The following is a 22,084-nucleotide window of genomic DNA, read 5'->3' as shown; positions in this document are numbered from 1 at the left end:
TTCTTTTTAAAACCTGTTTACTTGAATGTGTACATATGATGAATATATAAGTGTATGTGTTTATATGTAAAACAAATATATACACCTATGTGTATATAAATATACATATCATACATTTAAATATAAAGCAAGATTAGCTCAATAGCACTTGAGAACCAAAGGACTTCTGCTAGGATGAATCGTGGAATCTCTAAAATGTGACAGTAACATCAAAAATTCAAGTGACAAACAACCCAATCCAAAAACAGGCAGAAGACCTAAATAGACATTTCTCCAAAGAAGATATACAGATTGCCAACAAACACATGAAAGGATGCTCAACATCACTAATCATTAGAGAAATGCAAATCAAAACTACAATGAGGTATCACCTCACACCGGTCAGAATGGCCATCTTCAAAAAATCTACAAACAATAAATGCTAGAGAGGGTGTGGAGAAAAGGGAACCCACTTGCACAGTTGGTGGGAATGTAAATTGATACAGCCACTATGGAGAACAGTATGGAGGTTCCTTAAAAAACTAAAAACAGAACTACCATACGACCCAGCAATCCCACTACTGGGCATATACCCTGAGAAAACCATAATTCAAAAAGAGTCATGTACCAAAATGTTCATTGTACCTCTATTTACAATAGCCAGGACATGGAAGCAACCTAAGTGTCCATCAACAGATGAATGGATAAAGAAGGTGTGGCACATATATACAATGGAATATTACTCAGCCATAAAAAGAAACGAAATTGAGTTATTTGTAGTGAGGTGGATGGACCTAGAGTCTGTCATACAGAGGGGAGTAAATCAGAAAGAGAAAAACAAATACCGTATGCTAACACATATGTATGGAATCTAAAAAAAAAAAAATGGTTTTGGAGAACCTAGGGGCAGGACAGGAATAAAGATGCAGATGTAGAGAATGGACTTGAGGACACGGGGAGGGGGAAGGGTAAGCTGGGATGAAGTGAGAGAGTGGCATGGACATATATACACTACCAAATGTAAAATAGATAGCTAGTGGGAAGCAGCCGCATAGCACAGGGAGATCAGCTCGGTGCTTTGTGACCACCTAGAGGGGTGGGATAGGCAGGGTGGGAGGGAGACGCAAGAGGGAGGAGATATGGGGATATATGCATATGTATAGCTGATTCATTTTGTTATAAAGCAGAAACTAACACACCATTGTAAAGCAATTATACTCCAATAAAGATGTTTTAAAATAATAATAAATTAATTAATTAATTTAAAAAAATAAAGCTAAGGAAGTAAAATATATAGTATATTAAATGGTGGTAAGAGCTATGGAGAAAAATAAAGCAGGAACGAAAGATGGGGGAAACAGAACAAAACAAAATTCAAGTGAAATCACTTTCTTGGTTCTCAGTCAAAATGCTGGATCTATACTACTTTTGCAGAAGCCACACCAGGAAGACCCATGCTCCAAATTTTTCATTTTTTAAAAAATTTGGCCATTCTGGCTAAGCTGAAAATCTCCCATTGAAATAGATTCTAAAATATAGTGTTTTTTCCTAAATATTTAAGCTACTCATAGAATAATTTGAATATAATTTATGTGTGACCTTAACTGAAATCTGACCTAATTCTAACCTCTCTTCCATTCTGTTGCCTGAGTGGCTTTTTAAAAATAGACCTGGTTATGTTACTCTACTACTCAAAAAGTCTTCAACAGTTTGAAATCAATGTCCTTAAGTCGGCATTCAGTACTCCCACAAATCTGGCCCCAGACTACTCTCTGGTTCTAACCTTGCCTAAAGGTCCCGTGGTGCCCATCTTCATATCTTTGTTCACCCTGTCTCTTCTGAGAATGCCCTGTCCACTTTATGTCTGCCTTTCAAAACCTTACTCATTTTTATACCCCAGCTCAAATGGTACCTCCTTCATGGGGCATCCCCAGTCCCCACCTTAACCCCACTCTCATCCTAGTTTTACTTCTTCCCTGTTATTTTACTTCTTCTCCACTCTGTGCTTCCTAGAGCTTCATATCATTGCCACAGCATTAATTACACCTTTCCTTGTGTTAGCAAATGTTTGGGAAGTAATAGTGAATAGTGCTTAAGGAATAGTAATACAGACTTTTGAGCCAGACTAGACCTGGGTCAAAACCCTGACTCTTAGGCAAGTCATTTAACTTTTCTGACTTTCAGTTTCCTCATCTGTAAACGGAAGAAAATATTACCAAATTTGCATGGACTGGTAGGGGAGAGCATATGAGAATATGCAGTAAAGGTCTTTAATAAAGGGCAGCTATTATTACCACAGTTATTCATATCCTGTCCCCAACTAGTTCATCAACAGTACCTAGCAACATCTTACTCTCCATAGTGTTTTCTGAATTGACTGGAAGCAGCCCAAATTGATGGCATCTGCTGCCTGGATCTCACTGAGCTATTAGTTTTCCAACATCTGTTTTGAATTTCAGAAAGAAATGTCCATTTTTAGGCAACAGCAGCGTTTTCCTGTGGCATTTCAATATGTCTCAATCCTGAAATGACTATAACTTGCGCTTGATTGAATCCAAGTCAGCAAAGTCATGGAGAACAGCCCAGCCCACAAGCACATCCACTTTACGTAGGCCCAAGAAAGCATAGCCCTCTGTACAAAGAGCCCAAACACCCAGGAACACTATATCAGCTTTTAATGACATTGCCCTTTGTTCAGATGTTTAAATTATGGCAATAATGGAGCTTGAGAAGCTCTTAATTATCCACAATACTGTGAGACAGAGAGAGTGCAGAAATCCTGGTTTTCTTTGATGTCTAGAGTACTGGTAACTACTCAGGATGTTATAATGACAATTATTGACTCCCTTCTCTTGACTCCCAATTCCCTTATAAACTTAAAAAAAAAACCCACAATTTTCTCCAGTAGTTTCTAAATTATTTCCTATGGAAAGCAGAATTTTCTAAACTACCATGCTTTATGAATCCTGTCTCTGTTTCAGCACCAAGGACAGAACCCTGCCAGGCTTGATGCCCACCCATCCCACTTAATTAACAAAATTTTAAATGTTTTAAAATTTCTGCTCAGATGTTTATTCGATCATCTAATATATTGGTTTTCTGAACACTGGTTATATGTCAGGCCTTGATATGGTATACAAAGACTTACAACTCTCAAGGCTGAACTGAGGCAGGAGATGAGCAAGAAAGGCAAGTTAATAAATATAACACCATATGACAGGTGCTGTTACAGAGTTATGTACAAGCCATGTGGGAGCCAGGGGAGGGAGTGATTAACTCTGACTAGTAAAGGAAGGCTTTTCAAAGGAGTTGACATTTGAGCTGGGTACTGAGAATTGAGTGAAGTTTGTAATACACAGAAGAGACTCCATGAAAAAGTACAGAGCATATTAAGAAATTTCTAGAAATGTGGTTTGATGTGGCTGAAAAATGGAGTGAATGAAAGGTTAAGGGAAGAGATAAGGAATAGGCTAGGTCAGATCACCAAGTACTTGTATACCAAGCTAAGGGCTTAGGCTTTATCCTGGGAAAGTTAAGAGCTGTGTAAGGGTTTTGAGCAGAGACATGATCTAATCAGATTTGTGTTTTAGAAAGATAGTTCATACAGCAAGAGAGAAAATATACTAAAAAATAAATAAATAAATGAGAGGGCAGAAGGGCAGATAAGGGTGACATTCCTCCATGTGGTTCTGGAATGAGGGCTCACTCCATCATAATCAGGATTAGACACGGAGAATTTACTTGGCCCAGCTCCTATTCACTGTTCACCGTGTTTCACATATGGATTATGTCTCTCCAGATTCTTCCAAGAAGATAAATGATGTCTTGGCTGAATTTAATGAGGGTGGGAGCCTCAAACAGTATGACCCACATGAGGTAAGAACATTTTCATTTCAAGCCTTTAAAAACCCCACGTTCTAGCCTTCCCATAATTTGTTCCTCTCTTAGAAGTTTAGCTCACTTTGAAGAACATGCTTCTCAACATATTTTCTCCCAAGTTTCAAGTGAGCCATTGGTGCTACCTGGAATCATAAGTTCCTCAAGTCCATTCGCCTTCTCACTGTCCTAGAAGGCCACATCATACCTTCTCTTCTCTCCTCAAATCTCTCACTCCTCCTCCCTTCCTCAATTCCCAGTTATCAACTGTGTTTTCTACATCACTGAGAAAATAGAAAGAGTCAGAAGCAACCTTCCCCAAAATCCTCACCTTATGTGCCCACCTAGCTGTACCTTTTCTCCTGTAATTAGGGACAAGCTCTCCATGCTCTGATCTCAGTCTAATCCCTCCACTTGTGCACTCAGTCCCATCCTCTTTGGTCTATTGACAGGCATTGCTTCAGCAACGTATTTCTCTCTCACTCTCACTCCATCTCCTTCCCATCAGCTTTCTCTATGTATTAGATCTTCCTCATCAACAAATAAACATACTGCTCTTTCTCCTACATTAAAAAACATTTTTCTGGCTCCACTTCTCCCTCCAGCTACCACCTCATTTCTCTCCTGTCCTTTATAGCAAGTAAGCTGTGCAAAAGATGTGTCTATACTCATTGCCTCCAATTTCTCCTCTTCCCACTTTTCTGAAAGCTCTTCAAGCAGCGTGTAACCCCCACGCCTACACTAAAATCACTAGTCAGAATAGCCAAGGACCTCCATGTGGCTAAAACTCAAGTCATTTTACTCAACAGCATAGGACCTGATTGGTCAAATCTTCCTCCACTTCCTTCACTTGGTTTTCAGGACGCTATACTCTTCTGATTTTCCTCTTACCCCTTTACTTGACATTTCCACTTAAGAATCAAATAGGTATCTCAAACTTAACATAAGCTAAACTGAGCTCCTTGATCTTCCTCTATAAAACCTGTTTTTCCAGCAGTCTTTCCCATTTTAGTAAATGACAAGTCCAGTCTTCAAGTTATTCAGCCTAAAACTATGGAGTCATCATTGACTTTTCTCTTTTTCTCACATCCCACATCTAATTCATCAGCAACCTCCATCATTTCTACCTTCAAAATACATCCAAAATCCAGACCCATCTCACTACCTGCTCTGCTATCACCGTGACCTGAGGCACCACCATATTTTGCCCAGATTATTGCAGTAGTCTCCTCATTAGGCTCCCTGTTTTTGCTCTTGACCTTGAAAATCTATTCTTTATGCACATCCTGAGCAATCTGTTAAAACTGAAGTCAGATCATGTCACTGCTGTGTTCCACAATCTTTTATGGTCTGCCCACCTGGTACTCAGAGTCAAAATCAAGGTCATTACAATCTGCATCTCCCCTACTATCGGACCATTACAATCTGCATCTCCCCTACTATTGGACCATTACAATCTGCATCTCCCCTACTATTGGACCATTACTATCTGCATCTCCCCTACTGTTGGACCTCATATCTTGCTACTCTTCTTCCCATTTTTTCCCAGCCATATTAACCTCCTTGATGCCTTCATACAAGCCAAGGCTGCTCTAACCTTAGCACCTGTGCCATGCTCTGGCCTCTTCCTGCAATGTTCCTCCCCCAGATATCCATATCATTCATTCCTTCACCTCCTGCAAGTGTTTGCTCAAATCACCTTCTCAGTGAATGTCACATTCTCTATCTGAAATGTTAAACCCTCTTTCCTGACACTTCCTATCTTCCTGCTCTGCCTTATTTTCCTCCTTAGTGCTTCTCACCATCTGTCACACTGTATAACTTACTTATTTAATTGTCTATCTCCCTGACTAGAATAGTTTCGTTCACTGCTATGTCCCCAGTGCCCAGAAGAGTATCTGGCTCATAGCAGGCACTCAACAAACATTTGTTGAATGAATAAATGCATGCAAGACCTCCCCTACTTTCAAATTCAGCTCATCTAATGTTTCTTGAGCATCCAGGCACTGTGCTGAATGCCGTAGAAGATATGAAGATGAGGAAGCATAGTTCCTCCCCTCCAGAACTTACTTCCTACTGACAAGGCCAAGTTTAAGAGCCATGACCCTGGAGGTTATGCTCTTAGGTTAGACCCCTAGCTTTGCTGAGAACCAGCAATGTGGCTTTGAATATTTCACCTCTCTGAGCCTCAGTTTCCTCTTCCGTGAACTGAATATATAAAACAACCAAAAAGAAAGACCTTGAAGTTTTCAGATGAGTGAATTAAATAAGATGCTTTTTGCAAAATGTCTAGCACTTTAAGGACACTTAAAAATAGTGCCCATTATTATTACCCTTCTATTACCTTTCCCCAAAATGTTTTAAGCTCAACTCCCTTTTCCCTGGGCCCGGGTCCTTTTATGAGGGCTAATAGCAGAAAAGCAACTGATAAGCAGGACAAACTTGGAAGGAGGCTGGCCGCTTATTTATTCATATTGTCATCCTTTCAACGAACCTTGAGTTAGCTCCTTCTCTTCTGGGCCCTGGAAGTGAATCAACAGAGCCCACACCCTCGAGGTACACCTGAGAGGTGCTTTGAATAAAATGCACTGATCACCTGAGAATGAAGCAGGAGGATGGGTACCAGAACAGGAGCCAGATTGAGAACGCACCCTTTCAAAGAACATTCCTGAGGAGGAACCATGTGGAAATGATGCCAAAGCCAGCAAAGAACTTGCAGCCCCCCAGTCCCCACCCCCACCTCCCAAAACACAGGAACAAAGACTGGCGGGGGCTGCTCCTCAGCCTGTCCGCCCTGAAGCTGACGAGAGTGGGAGGGGAACAGTTTGGTCAGGGCTACCGAGGGTGTGAAGGCCGTAGGAGCTTTCAGAAGCAGGCCCCCGCCTCCATCAGGCTGGCCCCCGCTTTTTATACCCTGCCATTGCCATGTCCTTGGGGAGCTCCGTCACTCTGATTTCTTTCTCTCTCACCATGTGGCTGGCTTCAAGTAGGTATAATGTCCCAGCACGGGGTTCAGAAACAACAAGGGTTTAAATTCTCTTGAGTTTGATGGTTTACTGCTGCTAAAATGTCTCAACGAGAAATGAGTTAGCTGTGGGAAGGGGCAGGTTGCTAGGAAAGGGTGGCTGGGAATAAAAGTTTACAGAGTGGCAGGGCTGCATCTGGCCATGACAAGCGTGCCCTTGCCCACCGGCACCGAGTGATTCTCTGGAGAACAGAGCACAGCTGAAGATGGCCAGAAAGCAGACGGAAACAGTGCAGCCAAAAAGGTAGGGGGCCTGGTATCACCATGATCTTAGACTCAGACACACCTTAGCACAAAGCATAGCTCTGCCACTTGCTTTATGACTTGAGCAAGTTATTTATGTTCTCAAAATTTTTTTCATCCACAAAATGGCAGTAATAGTACCACGTCACACTGTTGTTTTGAGGCTTAAGTAAGATCACGTATGTACAATGCTCAATAAACTCTCCATCTAGTTCTCCTTCCTTCTTTGACCTGTGGAAGAATTAACAATTGCCTAGCTAGTTTCCACATGAAAGTTGCAGTTTCTGGGGAAAAAGAAAAAATGTCTGAACAATGGCAGTGTCTAAGATGTTACTCAGGGCTCTGAGAATTGTCAGCGTGCTACATAGTGGTTGTTTATCTGGTTTGGGCAGAGTACGAGCCACTCCCTACCCATCACACATGTACCAAGCAGCTACCCTGAGACTGGCCTGTGCTCATAAAGAACTTACTCCTTTGCAATCCAGATATCACTTTGAGAGTGGCCCTCAGGCACATTTCCTTGCCTACTGAACTTGGGGTGCTTAGAGGGAATGGCAGGGAACACGATGTCAGCACCAGGGCCTGGGACAGATCAGATACTAGAGCAGGAACACTGGACTAGGAGTCAGACGATCGGGCTTCTGGTTTCGCTTTGCTGCTAGCTGGCTGGGGCAAATCAGTAAAATTTCAGAGTCTCCGTGATGTAAGGAGATCTAGTCTACTCTGAGCTCTTCTGACATGAATGCTCTGTGTTTCTGGGCTTATTTTATGCCATTTTGTTCCCCAGGATAGGGCCATAAATGGTTGGACATGTGTTCAATCATCATTGTTTTCTAAGTTCTCATAATAGTTTGTCAGTTCTTCTGCTGTGACACTCACCACTGTTGACCCTGTATTAGAATTATTTCAATGCCTTTCCCACTGAGTCTCTTAAAGGTATAGACTCATGCCTGATTCACTGGTGTGTTCTCCAGTGGTGCCCAGCACTGTGTCTTGTACCTGGGAGACTCAGTACATATATGTTGACTGAACAGATCCCACAATGATTGATGACAGCCAAATGTACCAACTAGAAACCCAACGTCCATTAAAATACCTATCAGGAAATACCGTGATAGGTGGTGTGGAGGATACAAAGATGAAATAAGACATTTCCCTACCTTCCAGGAGCCCTAGATCTAGTCGAGGAACTAAGGTGTGTATGTCATGAACAACTGTATATTGCGAGGGCAGCAGATATGAGTGTCCCAAGTCAGGAACCAAGGTGGAAATGTATAGCAATTCAGGCACAAGAGATCATACCAGGCTTCCTGGAAGAGGTGGCATCTGAGTTGGGCCATAAAGGATAGCTGGAATTTTAACAGGTAGAGAAGGAAGCAATTCATGTAAGCACATGGAAGCTTGGCCAGGAAAGAACACAGAGATCAGTGTGGGCAGAATGTGAAGGTACACACAGAGAATAGTAGGAGAAAAGACCAGAATGGTCTCTGAACTTGAAGTAGCTACAGATCTAGGTTGGAGGGGGATTATGGCAGGGCTGTGAATCCCAAAGGACTCAGGGAGTGCACAGGATGATCCACTGGACTGTAGGAACCCTGCATATTAGACCTTCTATTTACATTGATTTTTATCTCATCTAATTTCCATTTTCTAATTTCTTTGTGTGTCTTTTATAATGTATCGTAGCGGAGCACAGTAGTACATATATATAATGTATAAGTAAAGATAAATGGCAATGTATGCTTGAAAATCTTACAGAAGGGCGCATGATTTTAAAAGTTTGGAGACAAGTGATCTCAACTCTCCCATGAGCAATTAGAAGCCATGGAAAGTTTTTGAGTTGGGAAGGAGTCTGATCCGAGTTGCGCTTTGGGAAGATCACCTTGGCAAGGATGGAAAAGATGAGAGGACTAACAGATGGAGGTGGAGGCCTGGAAGCCTTTGAGGGGCGTTGCAGTTGTACAGATAGGACACATGAAACACGAGTCGAAAACCAGGAGCATGGGGGACTTCAACAGCCGCCTTGTCAGGGTGGGGCCGACGAGCAATGGATACAGAAAAGACCTGGACATGACAGACGTTGCGAAAGAACAGTGGAAAGAAGGAAGGGACAAGAATTGATCTCAGACAACTGGGAGTTCAAGCTGAGCCTGGAATATTTGGAGGATAATGCTGCCATTGACATGAACAGAAACTGTAGGGTCAGGAAGAGGAACTGGTTTAAGGAAGAATCCAATGGAAGTTTAGAACTTGAGATCTTCTGGTCCAGCATTCACAGTTTGCTAAAGAAAAACCTGAGGTTCAAAAAAGGAGGAAAATGTGGTGGACCTCAGACCAGCCACGAGGTCTCCTGAATCTCACGCTGATCTTGTTTGAAGATCTTTCAGCTTTGGTTTTTTAAGAGCATTATGTAAGATTTTGTTTAACTGAATTTCCTTTTTTGTTAAATCATTTAGTATACACTGTTTTCCAGAAATATGCTGATAGTTTTCAATTTGAGGCCAACCAGAAAAAAAATTAACAACATTTTGGAACTCAAAACTATATTGTAAAACAGTACTTGTCGATTAAAATAGTGCAAAGGAAAGGACGATGCAAAAAGAGCCTTTTAAAATAAATTAATAATAAAGATGAGAAGATCTAAAAAAAAGACCATTGAATTTGTGACCTTCAAGAGAGCAGATTCAGAGGTGATGCGCTAGAATCCAAATTGAATGGATTAAGGAGGTGAGGAGAAGTGTGAAGGGGAAGGGAAGAAGCACAGGCTAGTAGCTCGAGCAGCCAGCAGTTTCTTTGGAAGAGTGACCTGAACGTGCTTGCAGGTAGACAAGCAGGTGCTGGGAAATGCCATCAGAGGCAGGGAGGGTGGAATTGCAGGTCATGGTGGGTTCCACTGGGAAAGTGGGAGGAAAAGATTTTGCTGATGTGTACTGGGAAAAAGAGGATGTGTGTGGAAGGGGCATTCTGAGGTGTTGAGGCAGTGAAGACAGAGAGGGACAGAAAGAGTACAAGAGAGAGAGACAGAGATTCTGGGGCAGGAAAGGCAGAGAGATAGAGATTGGTGGCTGTCACAAGAAATGTGAGTCCACCATTTGCTTAGAGATGCCTTCATCTGGTAATGAGCCTTCATTATCCTCTGTCCAACTGAATCAGGCTTCCTTCACTCTGCTAAAGAGATGTTTAAATAGCCCAGCCTGGGGCTAAGGAGAAACTGCCTTGCAAGCTCCCTCCTGGTGGGGTCCAGAGGGCATTGCTTGTTTTAAGGACCAGGACTTTGTATCCAAAACCTGATCGTGCACGTGCCAGCCAACTCTGGTTCTGGGAAGGCTCCCAGATCTTCCAGAAGAGACAAGGGGTTAAATGCTACCAACATTTTCAGAGAGAGCCAAGTAGGCTCCCAAAAAGGGATTTTATCGCTATTATTCACAAAAGCCTGCACAGCAGATCTTGGAGGAGTGCTTCCTCAGATGATTTCCAGGAGCATCTGCTGATTTGATGAAGAATCTGATGCCATCAAAGCACAAGCCAGTGATGACTCACTGCTCACTGTTGTTGCCGAGTGTTTGCTGAGTGCAGCAGCCCTTTCTGGCACAGTTCTCCCAACCTGGGACCAGAAGCCAGGCAGCACTGGGCGACATACAGCAGGGAGAGGTTTTGGCTTTGTTTCTTGGTTTTTACCTTCTGTCCTTGGCTTCCTGCTCTTCTCTCCTAGTGCCTGAAACCTTCACAAGGACATGGTTTGAGAGCAGTCGAGCCAGACACACACCCTGCCCTGTTATCTTGAGGGTTGTCCAAAGAAGGTCAGTTATGAAAGTAATGAAAGATGGAGCCTGTTCTTTTTTATTTTCTGAGACCTGAATCCTCAGGAATCACATCCCTCATGGCATAAGCAGAAAATTGACATACCGCAGAAGAGCGATTTCTTTCCATTGTGTTTTCAACTACATCCTTCTTCATCTTTTTTTTTATTGCGATACAGTTGATTTATGATATTATATTGGTTTGAGGTATACAGCATAGTGATTCAATATTTTTATAGATTACACTCCATTTAAAGTTATTACAGAGTGATGGCTATATTCCTCTGTGCCGTACAATATATCCTTGTTGCTTTTTATTTTATACATAGTAGTTTGTATCTCTTAATCCCATACCCCTGTCTTGTCCTCCCCACCTCCCTCTCCCTACCATTCTTCTTCATCTTACCTAGGATTCCAGGGCACTGACCTAGTCCTGCTCATTAGAGACAAGACCCTCATGTGGTCCCCGACTCAGGCAGAGCCCTCACTCCCAGTGCTCAGTCTTCAGCACCCCCTTTTCTTCCTAAACTTAGACATGTCTTGTTACGAAAGCCTCCCATGGTTCCATGGCCCACCAAGCCCCAACACACAACCACCAGCATTTTCTCTTCCTCACGTCCTACCCCCGCTCCCTATGCTTGTCACCCTCTATCAACTCCCAGGCCTTTTCATTCCTGCCCCCACCAATCACTCCACTCCCTTCTGCTTCCCTTGCCATTGCCAGCTCCCCCATTCTTTCTTCTTCTCTCCCGCCCTCTGCCTCTTCACTTCTCTCCACTGACTTTTCCCTCTTTATCCCTTCTCAGCCTATTAGCTACGACGTCTTCAGGCTGTTCATGAGGGCGTACCTGGAGGTGGACCTTCCACAGCCACTGAGCACACACCTCTTCCTGGCCTTCAGCCAGAAGCCCAGACAGGAGACCCCGGACCACCCAAAGGAGGGGGCCAGCAACAGCGAAGCCAGTGGCCCAGGTACATGGACCAGCATTCCCCAAGATGGAAGGGAGATTTTGCAGCACTAACCCACTTGCCACAGGTTCAGCCTGCACTCCTAGATCGTCCTCTGTGCCTGGTAACTTCCCTATGGAGAAGAGGGGGGAGCGGAGACCAGGGGACCAAGACTCCTACCCTTTCAGGAAGCCCTGTCTGATGGATCTCTCACTAAGAGAAATAAAGAGGGCATAATTCCTGCTACTCAGGATCGGAGGAGAGGATGGGGAGAAGAGGAGGCACAGCCTAATGTATGGCAGGGGCGGGCGGGCCGCCCACAAAAGCTGCCAGTCCCTGGAGAGCACATTCAGCTCTTGTGCCCAGGCTGGGACGAGCCTGGGAGAGTCACCGGAGGGGAAAGTCGTGGTTACTGTCTTTCTGAAGTTTGGGCTATAATGGGGGAGACACTACCAACCCCAATAAGTGAGCATGAACCCAGCTGACACCAGAGACATGGGCATAACCCAAGTGATCCAGACTTTGTGGGAAAGTCTCCTACCTGCCTCTCTAAAAACCTAGAGGGCATGGGCTGGTCACTACATCTTCTTTTTATTCCCCAGATTCCAACATACAGAATGCAGATAATGCTGCCAAAGCAGACGAGGCTTGTGCCCCTGATATGGGTAAGTCTTTGGGGGAGGAGTGGGCAGTACCTCATCCTTGGGGAAGGGGGAAAATCTAACCAGCAGTTTTGTCTCCATGTAATTGTATGCCTTTGAGCAGATCTTGTCTGCCTCCATCTCTGGGGCCCCTGACACTCAAATGTGTTGGGATTCTGAGGCTGGATGAAGGTTCTTGCTTCATTTGTCCCAAAACAGGGCGGGTCAGGACTTCGGACAGCTCATTACATGTTTACTTCTGACGGGTCTGCCTAGCCAAAGAGGGGAAAAGGAGAAAGTGTACCGTGGGGGGAGCGGGGGGCAGAGAAAGAGAGAGAGACAGAGAGCGTATGGGAAGAAATGGCCGTAGGGCTGAGGTGGAGATGACGCTACCAGTGAATGGCTGAAGGGGGTTAGGGAAAGAGGGTAAGAGTGTGCTCTGGTTGATTTCCCACGATATTTACATGCACTTGTTTGAACAAGTTGAGAGGAGCAAGAGGAAGCCAGCTAATGTTGTTTTGAAGATCTGGTTGCCAGGCACCTGCTTTATTGCATGTTTCACCTTAGCCTTTGTAGTCATGCCACGTCACACGCTGAGGAGCTGAGGCTTTAGGAGATTACATACCACTGTGCGAGCTGAGGAGCTGGGGAGTCAACCCAGAATTGTCCATCCTCCAAGCTGCTGCTCTTTCCTGCACGAAGGTAGGAAGCAGTGGTCTCTCTTGAGGTGCCTGGACTAAGGTTTGTCTCCACGTAAAGGCACCAGTTTGGTTAGGTCCTAGTGGAATGATCAAGGCTGCATTCCCAGTGGAGCCACCGTCATGATGCCTGGCTGTCCATGCACCCTCTCCTGGGTCGTGACTGATGTGGAAACTTCCCCGGCACATTTATCAATGGGAGGCCATTCCTCTGTTGACAGGCTATTGACAGGCACAGTCCCAAGTGCAGAAGCTCCTAGTAAAACTGGAAAGAACAAAGATTATCCTCCTTGACCTCTGTTCTAAGATATAATACAAATTTCCTGGACACTATCAACCTAAGCTGGGTCAGGTAATAAGCATATTGGTTAAGAATCCGGACTTCAGAGACAGACTTCCTGGGTTTGACACCCAGCTCTGACAACACCTAGCTCTGAAACCTTGGGTATGTTTGAACAATGTCTCTGTGCCTCAGTTTCCCCATCGGTAACATGAGATGACAGTAAGTGAAAAAGGTTAAGTGAGTTATGTGTGTAAAATGCTTAGTATAGTGCCTGGAACAGAGTAAATGTTCAGTAAATATTAGCAATTATTATTCAGGCCACCCTCCAGAAGTACACCCTATTCTCAACTCATCATGTCTGCCAAGATCTCCTTCAGTCTGCACCCTCAGTCTCCAGTTGTGTCAGATGGGCATCGTCTTCTCATGGAAGGACTCTCAGGGACTGTCTCCCTCCCAGGTTGCTCCTGGAGCTTCACATACAAAGACTCAGAGAGACAGACCTTATTTCCTTTGCATTATTGTTTGGAAAAGATTGATGCACATTGGTGAATTCCAGCTCTTGGGATGTGCCCAGGGGATAAAGATGCAGTTTTATTGTATCTTTCAATATATATTACATACATACATACACACATGGCAGAATAGGTAAGAGATAATACAACTGAATGAGAACTAATTGTAACAGAGACTTAGGATGAGAGAATTTCTTCGAGTGGGTGATAGATGTAGTTCTCATCTTTTTTCCAGTCATTGCCAAAAGGGCAACTAGAGGATTATAGAGTTTTCAGTGTGTAACTGAAAGACTGATGAGATCAAAAATTCACTCTGAATGGAAAGAAGAACATGGTTGGGAAAGGAGAATTGCCTCTGGACCATAAGCTCAGCAAAATCCAGACTTCTCATAGAGCTCCAGAAAGCAAGGATTAAGAGTACTGGTGCCTTACTGAGGCCTTCAGGGACAGCAGCAGGGCAAGACTGTGCAAAGTATAAGCTCACCCACCCCTCTGCCCAGCATCTCACCCAGGCGTGCTAGGTCTTGGGCCCCTTGGTCAAATGGATTAAAGTCATAAATAAGCCTTAAATCTTATTTGGAATAGAGAGGGCATTTTATGACATAAATCATTCTCATGGTAGAAAGAAAAGGTTCAAACTGGAAGCTTTGAGATTATTCTAAACTCTCAGCAAAAAAATCAAAGAAAAGCATCTTTTTCTTTACCCAGATTCTTTACCCATAGATGTTCTTAGTCCAAGTATCTGGAACTTCAAGAGGAACCTGAGAGAAGTTACACTTCATTCCCTGAGGTTCCAAATTGTCTGGGCAGGGTTTGTTTCAGTGGCTGAAGTTTCCAAGGTACCAGACAAGGACTTAGTGGGTATCCTGTCATTATGTGATATTTGAGAAAAGATAATGAATGATGATAATAGACGTTGGCTGGCTTATTTGACCACCATGTTTATTGGCAATATCTGTATCATTTGGGGTCTCAGAACAACTTCCAGAGACTTGCTCCTGGAGAAGTGATTTATCATGCACTGTTTTCCCGTGCATGCAGAATATCAGTCTCTTGTGGTCCAGTCATGAAAGGGCAGTTATCTGACTGCTGGCCCAGGGAGGTGTACAGCATTTTTTCATCCTCTTTTGTAACTTGTGATGTTAAGTAGCAAATCCTTTTCCTGTTGGGCCACCTTCCATGAATGTCTTAATTAGATGCCCCTATTCACCAAAAACAAGAATGTAGGGACAGGTGGACACCACAGAGCAGGGCCTCTGCCAACAAGGAAGAGCCAAGTTCTGGAATCACCTTAAATCAGGCCATCTGTTGAAAATTCCACCCTTTTCCTGTTGCCCAAGAAGAAGAAACTCTATTCTCATTTGATATGGCTGTTTATGCCTATCAGATCAAGCTCCAAGCTCAGATCTAGAACAACCCGCTTTAAGTTATTCATTCCCAGAGCCAGGTGGGTGCATGGTTGGGTCCATAGGCACAGCAGACAGGAGTTTCACTGAGTCCAGAGGTCGGCTCAGAGCCTTGAGCAACATGTCATTGTCAGGATGTCAGCTCAGGAAGGGCTGAAATCACCCTTCCCCGAATGCCCATGAAAAGATGGGATAAACAATGTGAACTTCATTCCCCTGGTTTTTATTTAGTTCCTCAGGCTGTTGAGATGGTTCAGCAGCTTGGACTATTGGAATCTCAAGGAAAGTCCCTCCATTTTTTTTTTTTTTTTTTTTCCAGTTTTAACAGTAACACATTGTATCAATAAAAAATTTTCTGAAGAGTACAGAAAAACTAAAGAAACAACAAAATCACCTAAATCTACCAATGTGATCACACACACACACACACCTATACATATGTATCCTTGTAGGGTTTTTTCCATAAATTTTTTACAGAACTGGAATCAGACTGTATATATATAATTTTGGATCCAGCTTTGTTTTTCACTTAGCATTATATTCACAAACATTATTCATGTCATTCAAAACTTCTGGTAAACATCAATTTTAATGCAAGTCTGTCTTTTAACAGATGAAAAAACTGAGGTTGGGTGTGGGGAATAAGCATTCTTGTGCAAGATCACACACCATTTAGCACAAACCCAGTTTTCTGCCTCTAGCTTGGTGCTCTTTCCACACAGCCCAACTGAAAGGCAAGAAGTAATGCAGAGACTAAGAGAGAAGGTGGAACAAGTCAGCTCTGCCCAAGAACCCTCATTTAGAAGTGTATGTGATGTGGCACCTGGGCAAAACCTCTGTGCTCTGGAAGAGGGTAGTCGCTGAGGGATGTGCTCGGATGGGTGTGGGTTAGGGGTATTTCATGTAAGGCAGCATGAGCAGGTAGGACACCAGGGGGGACTGTGTGCCACTCAGTCCCTCTGGGCCCCAGCATTTCGACTGCTGGACTGAACAATAGACCTCAATGAGGACTAGAACAATGGCTCAAGATCCAGTCAAAGCTCTGGTAACCAAAGGACCTTTGGAAAAGGCTGTCATAATGTTTTTTTAATTGAAGTATAGTTGATTTATAATTTTGTGTTAGGGACTTCCCTGGTGGTGCAGTGGTTAAGACTCCGTGCTCCCAATTCAGGGGACCCGGGTTCGATCCCTGGTCAGGGATGTAGATCCCACATGCATGCCGCCACTAAGAGTTCGCATGCCACAACTAAGACCCATGCAACCAAATAAATAAATAAATATTAAAATATATATATATATATATATATTATATTGTGTTAGTTTCAGGTGTACAGCAAAGTGATTCAGGTATATATTTTTTCAGATTATTTTCCATTATAGGTTATTACAAGATACTGGATATAGTTTCCTGTGCTATACAGTAAATCGTTGTTGCTTATCTATTTTATATATGGTAGTATGTATCTGTTAATCCCATACTCCTAATTTATTCCTCCCCCCACTCCCTTTCCCCTTTGGTAACCATCAGTTTGTTTTCTATGTCTGTGAGTTTGTTTTCTGTTTTATAAATAAATTCATTTGTATTATTTTTTAGATTCCACAAATGAGTGATATCATGTAATATTTGTCTTTCTCTGTTGACTTACTTCACTTAGTATGATACTCTCTAGGTCCACCCACGTTGCTGCAAATAGTATTATTTCATTCTTTTTAATGGCTGAATAATAGTGCATTGTATATATATATACAACACATCTTCTATCCATTCATCTGTCGATGGACACATAGGTTGCTTCCACGTCTTGGCTATTGTAAATAGTGTTGCTATGAACATTGAGGTGCATGTATCTTTTCAAATTAGAGTTTTCTTCTTTGCCCAGAAGTGGGATTGCTGTATCATATGGTAGCTCTAGTTTTAGTTTTTTAAGGAACCTCCATACTGTTTTCCATAGTGGCTGCACCAACTTACATTCCCACCAACAGTGTAGGAGGGTTCCCTTTTCTCCACACACTCTCTAGCGTTTATTATTTGTAGACTTTTTAATGATGGCTATTCTGACTGGTGTGAGGTGATACCTCATTGTGATTTTGATTTGCATTTCTCTAATAATTAGTGATGTTGAGCTTCTTTTCGTGTGCCTGTTGGCCATCTATATGTCTTCTTTGGAGAAATGTCTATTTAAGTCTTCTGTCCATTTTTTGATTGGGTTTTTTTACATTAAGTTTTATGAGCTGTTTGTATATTTTGGATATTAACCCCTTGTCAGTTGCATCATCTGCAAATATTTTCTCCCATTCTGTAGGTCATCTTTTCATTTTGTTGATGGTTTCCTTTGCTGTGCAAAAGCTTTTAAGTTTGATTAGGTACCATCTGTTTATTTTCACTTTCACTTCTTTTGCCTCGGAAAAATGATCTAAGAAAATATTGCTATGATTTATGTCAGATAATGTTTTGCCTATGTTCTCTTCTAGGAGTTTTATGGTGTCATATTTATATTTAGGTCTTTAAACCATTTTGAGTTTACTTTTGTGTATGGTGTGACGGTGTGTTTCTAATTTTATTGGTTTACATGTGGCTGTCCAGCTTTCCCAACACCACTTGCTGAAGAGACTGTCTTATCTCCACTATATATTCTCCTTTGTCAAAGATTAATTAACCTCAAGTGTATGGGTTTATTTCTGGGCTCTCTATTCTGTTCCATTGATCTATATATCTGTTTTTGTGCAAATACCATGCTGTTTTGATTACTGTAGCTTTGTAGTATTATCTGAAATCCAGGAGGGTTATGCCTCCAGCTCTGCTCTTTTTCCTCAGGATTGCTTTGGCAATTCTGGATCTTTTGTGGTTCCGTATAAATTTTAGGATTATTTGTTCTAGTTCTGTGAAAAATGTCATGGGTAGTTGGATAAGGATCACATTAAATCTATAGATTGCTTTGGGTAGTATGACCATTTTAACAATATTAATTCTTCCAATCCAAGAGCATAGGGTATCATTCCATTTCTTTGAATCATTTTCAACTTCCTTTATCAATGTTTTATAGTTCTCACCTCCTTGGTTAGGTTTATTCCTAGGTTTTTTGTTTTTTGGTTTTTTTTGATGCAATTTTAGACAGGATTTTAAAATTTTTTCTGATATTTCATTGCTAGTATAAAGAAATGCAACAGATTTCTGTATATTAATTTTGTATCCTGCTACCCTGCTGAATTCATTTATTAGTTCTAACAGTTTTTGCATGAAGTCTTTAGAGTACTCTATGTAGAGTATTATGTTATCTGCACATAACGACAATTTTGTTTTTTGGTTTTTGGTTTTTTTGACAATTTTGTTTTAAAACAGCTTTGTTGAGGTACAATTGGCATAAAATGAATTGTACATGTTTAAAATGTACAATTAATAAGTTTTTATGTCTGTATACACTGATAAAATCAGCACCATATCAATATAATGAAGATATTCATCAGCCTCAAAAGTTTCCTTTATCATCCCTTTCTCCCACCCTCCCTACCCACCCATCTCCATCTCCATACAGCCACTGATCTGCTTGTTGTCACTATAGGCCAGATTGCATTTTCTAGATTTTATATGAATAGATTGATACAGTATGTACTCTTTTCCACTTCTTTCACTCAGCATAATAATTTAAAAATTCATGCATGTTGTTGTATATATCAGTAATTAACATATTTTTATTACTGATTAGTATTTCAGTATACAGGTAGATAGTCCACAATTTGTTTATCCATTCATGTACTGATGGACATTTGGGTTGTTTCCAGTTTTTGGCTATTAAAAATAAAATGTGAATATTCGTATACAAATCTTTGTACGGAGAGCTTTCATTCCTTTTGGGTAAAGACCTAGAGGTAGAAATGTTTAGTAGGAGTATTATGTTGTCTTAGTGACTTGACCTCTTTACCATTATGAAATGACTCTGTTTATCCCTAGTAATATTCTTTGCTTTGAAATTTACTTTATTATAATTATATTCATAACTAATATAGCCACTCTGGTTAACTAGTGTTGCCATGGTATATCCTTTTTCATTGTTTTACTTTTAATGTATTTGTGTCTTTATATTTAAATTGACTTTCTTATAGGAAGCGTGTTGTTGGGTTTTATTTTTTAATCCAATCTGACAATATCTGCCTTTTAGTTAGAGTTTTAGAACATTTACATTTACTGTGATAATTGATATAGTTAGGTTTAAAACCACCATCTTGCTATTTGTTTTCTTTTTTCTGTTCTTTTTTTCCCTTTTGCTCTTTTTCTGCCTTCTTTTAAGTTAATTGAATTTTTTTATGATTTCACTTTATCTCCTTTCTTATCTTAGTTGTTTTAACTATCACAGTCTACCTTCAAGTAGCAGAATTTCACTTTACATATACTATAAGAAATTTACAACAACATACCTCCATTTCTCTTATCCAGGTCTTTGTGCTTTTAACTTCTACATTTTAATTCTGCATGCTATAAACCACACAGCATGTTATTATTGTCATAGTTAACTATCTTTTTAAAAGATTTAATTAATAAGAAAAATATTCTTTATATTTATCTATTTATATTTATCAATTCTCATCATTCTTGTGTATAAATCCAGGTTTCCATATAGTGTAATTCTAGTGAAAGGATTTCCTTTACCATTTCTTGTAACACAACTCTATATGGTTTGTACATTTGAAAAATTCTTTATTTAGCCTTTTAATTCTAAAGACATTTCACTGAGTAAAGAATTCTAATTTGACAGGTTTTTTTTTCTTTTAGTTCTTTAAAGATGTTGTTCCACTGGCTACTAGCATACTTTGTTTCCAGTAAGAAAGCTATAGTCATTCTTATCTGTGTTTCTCTCTATATCAGGTGTCTTTTTTTCTCTGGCCTCTTTTATGATTTTTATCACTGATTTTAATCAATTTGATTTTGGTGTTCCTTGGTATGGTTTTATATATATTTCTTATGTTTGGGGTTCATTGAGCATCTTGTAGCTGAGGTTCCATAGTTTTTATCAAATATCAACAAATTTGAGAAAATGTCAGCCATTATTTCTTTAATTTTTTTTCTGTTCCTGACTCTCCTCTTCTTCAGATATTCCAATTACATGTTTATTTGACTACTTGAAGTTGTCCAACAGCTCACCGGTATGATACTCTTTTTTTTTCTTTTTTGTAGTCTTTTGGATAGTTTCTGTAACGATGCTTCAAATTCACTAATCTTTTCTTCTGCAATATCTAATCTGCTATTAATCCCGCTCAGTATATTTGTAGTTTTCATTTAGTATATCATATCTTGACAATTGATGTGGGCATTTTTAAATATCTTTCATGTCTCTACTTAACATGTTCAATCTTTCTTCCAGCTACTTAGATATATGGAATAGAGTTATAATAACTATTTTAAACGTTTTGTCTATTATATCATCTCTATCATTTCTGGATCCATTTCAGTTGATTTTTCTCCTTACTGTTGTTCACATTTTCTTCTTTTTTGCATACGTAGCAATATTTTATTGAATGCCAAACTTTGAAAATTTTACATTGTTTGTACTAGATATTTTTGCATTCCTATAAATATTTTTGAGCTTTGTTTTGGGATACACTTAGGTTTACTTGGAATAGTTTGACCTCTTTTTTTTTTTTAACACGTTTATTGGAGTATAATTGCTTTACATTGTTGTGTTTGTTGCTGCTGTATAACAGAGTGAATCAGCTGTACGTATACATATATTCCCATATCCCCTCCCTATTGCATCTCCCTCCCACCCGCCCTGTCCCACCCCTCTAGGTGTTCACAAAGCACCGAGCTGATCTCCCTCTGCTATGCGCTGCTTCCCACTAGCTATCTATTTTACATTTGGTAGTGTATATATGTCCATGCGAGTCTCTCACTTCATCCCAGCTTACCCTTCCCCCATCCCGTGTCCTCAAGTCCATTCTCTACTTCTTCGTCTTTATTCCTGTTCTGCCCCTAGGTTCTTCAGAACCTTTTTTTTTTTTTAACTTCAAACGTGGGTCATTTTAATTTTTTTTACTTTTTTATTTTTTAATTTTTTAATATCTTTACTGGAGTATAATTGCTTTACAATGGTGTGTTAGTTTCTGCTTTATAACAAAGTGAATCAGTTATACATATACATATGTCCCCATATCGCTTCCCTCTTGCGTCTCCGTCCCTCCCACCTTCCCTATCCCACCCTTCTAGCTGGTCACAAAGCACCGAGCTGATCTCCCTGTGCTATGCGGCTGCTTCCCACTAGCTATCTATTTTCCGTTTGGTAGTGTATATATGTCCATGCCACTCTCTCACTTTGTCCCAGCTTACCCTTCCCCCTCCCCATGTCCTCAAGTCCATTCTCTAGTAGGTCTGCAGCTTTATTCCCGTCTTGCCCCTAGGTTCTTCATGACCTTTTTTTTTTTTTTTTTTTTTAGATTCCATATATATGTGTTAGCATACAGTATTTATTTTTCTCGTTCTGACTTACTTCACTCTGTATGACAGTCTCTAGGTCCATCCACCTCACTACAAATAACTCAATTTCGTTTCTTTTTATGGCTGAGAAATATTCCATTGTATATATGTGCTGCATCTTCTTTATCCATTCATCTGTCAGTGGACACTTAGGCTGCTTCCATGTCCTGCCTATTGTAAATAGTGCTGCAATGAACATTGTGGTAC

General features: G+C 41.0%; 1 protein-coding gene across 1 annotated transcript in view; it reads left to right on the top strand.

Annotated features, from left to right (window-relative positions):
- DGKG (diacylglycerol kinase gamma) overlaps window positions 1-22,084 on the top strand; it is a 198,975-nt gene that overhangs the window by 48,314 nt on the left and 128,577 nt on the right. Inside the window, exons 3-5 of the mRNA XM_036851756.1 lie at window positions 3,779-3,855; window positions 11,730-11,895; window positions 12,474-12,536. Coding sequence (XP_036707651.1) covers window positions 3,779-3,855; window positions 11,730-11,895; window positions 12,474-12,536 — 306 coding nt within the window. The remainder of the gene's footprint in view (window positions 1-3,778; window positions 3,856-11,729; window positions 11,896-12,473; window positions 12,537-22,084) is intronic.

The sequence above is a fragment of the Balaenoptera musculus genome, chromosome 4 (assembly GCF_009873245.2).
Source record: "Balaenoptera musculus isolate JJ_BM4_2016_0621 chromosome 4, mBalMus1.pri.v3, whole genome shotgun sequence".
NCBI lineage: Eukaryota > Metazoa > Chordata > Mammalia > Artiodactyla > Balaenopteridae > Balaenoptera > Balaenoptera musculus.
The sequence above is the reverse complement of the archived record's forward strand: the minus strand, read 5'-3'. Positions and strand labels throughout refer to the sequence as shown.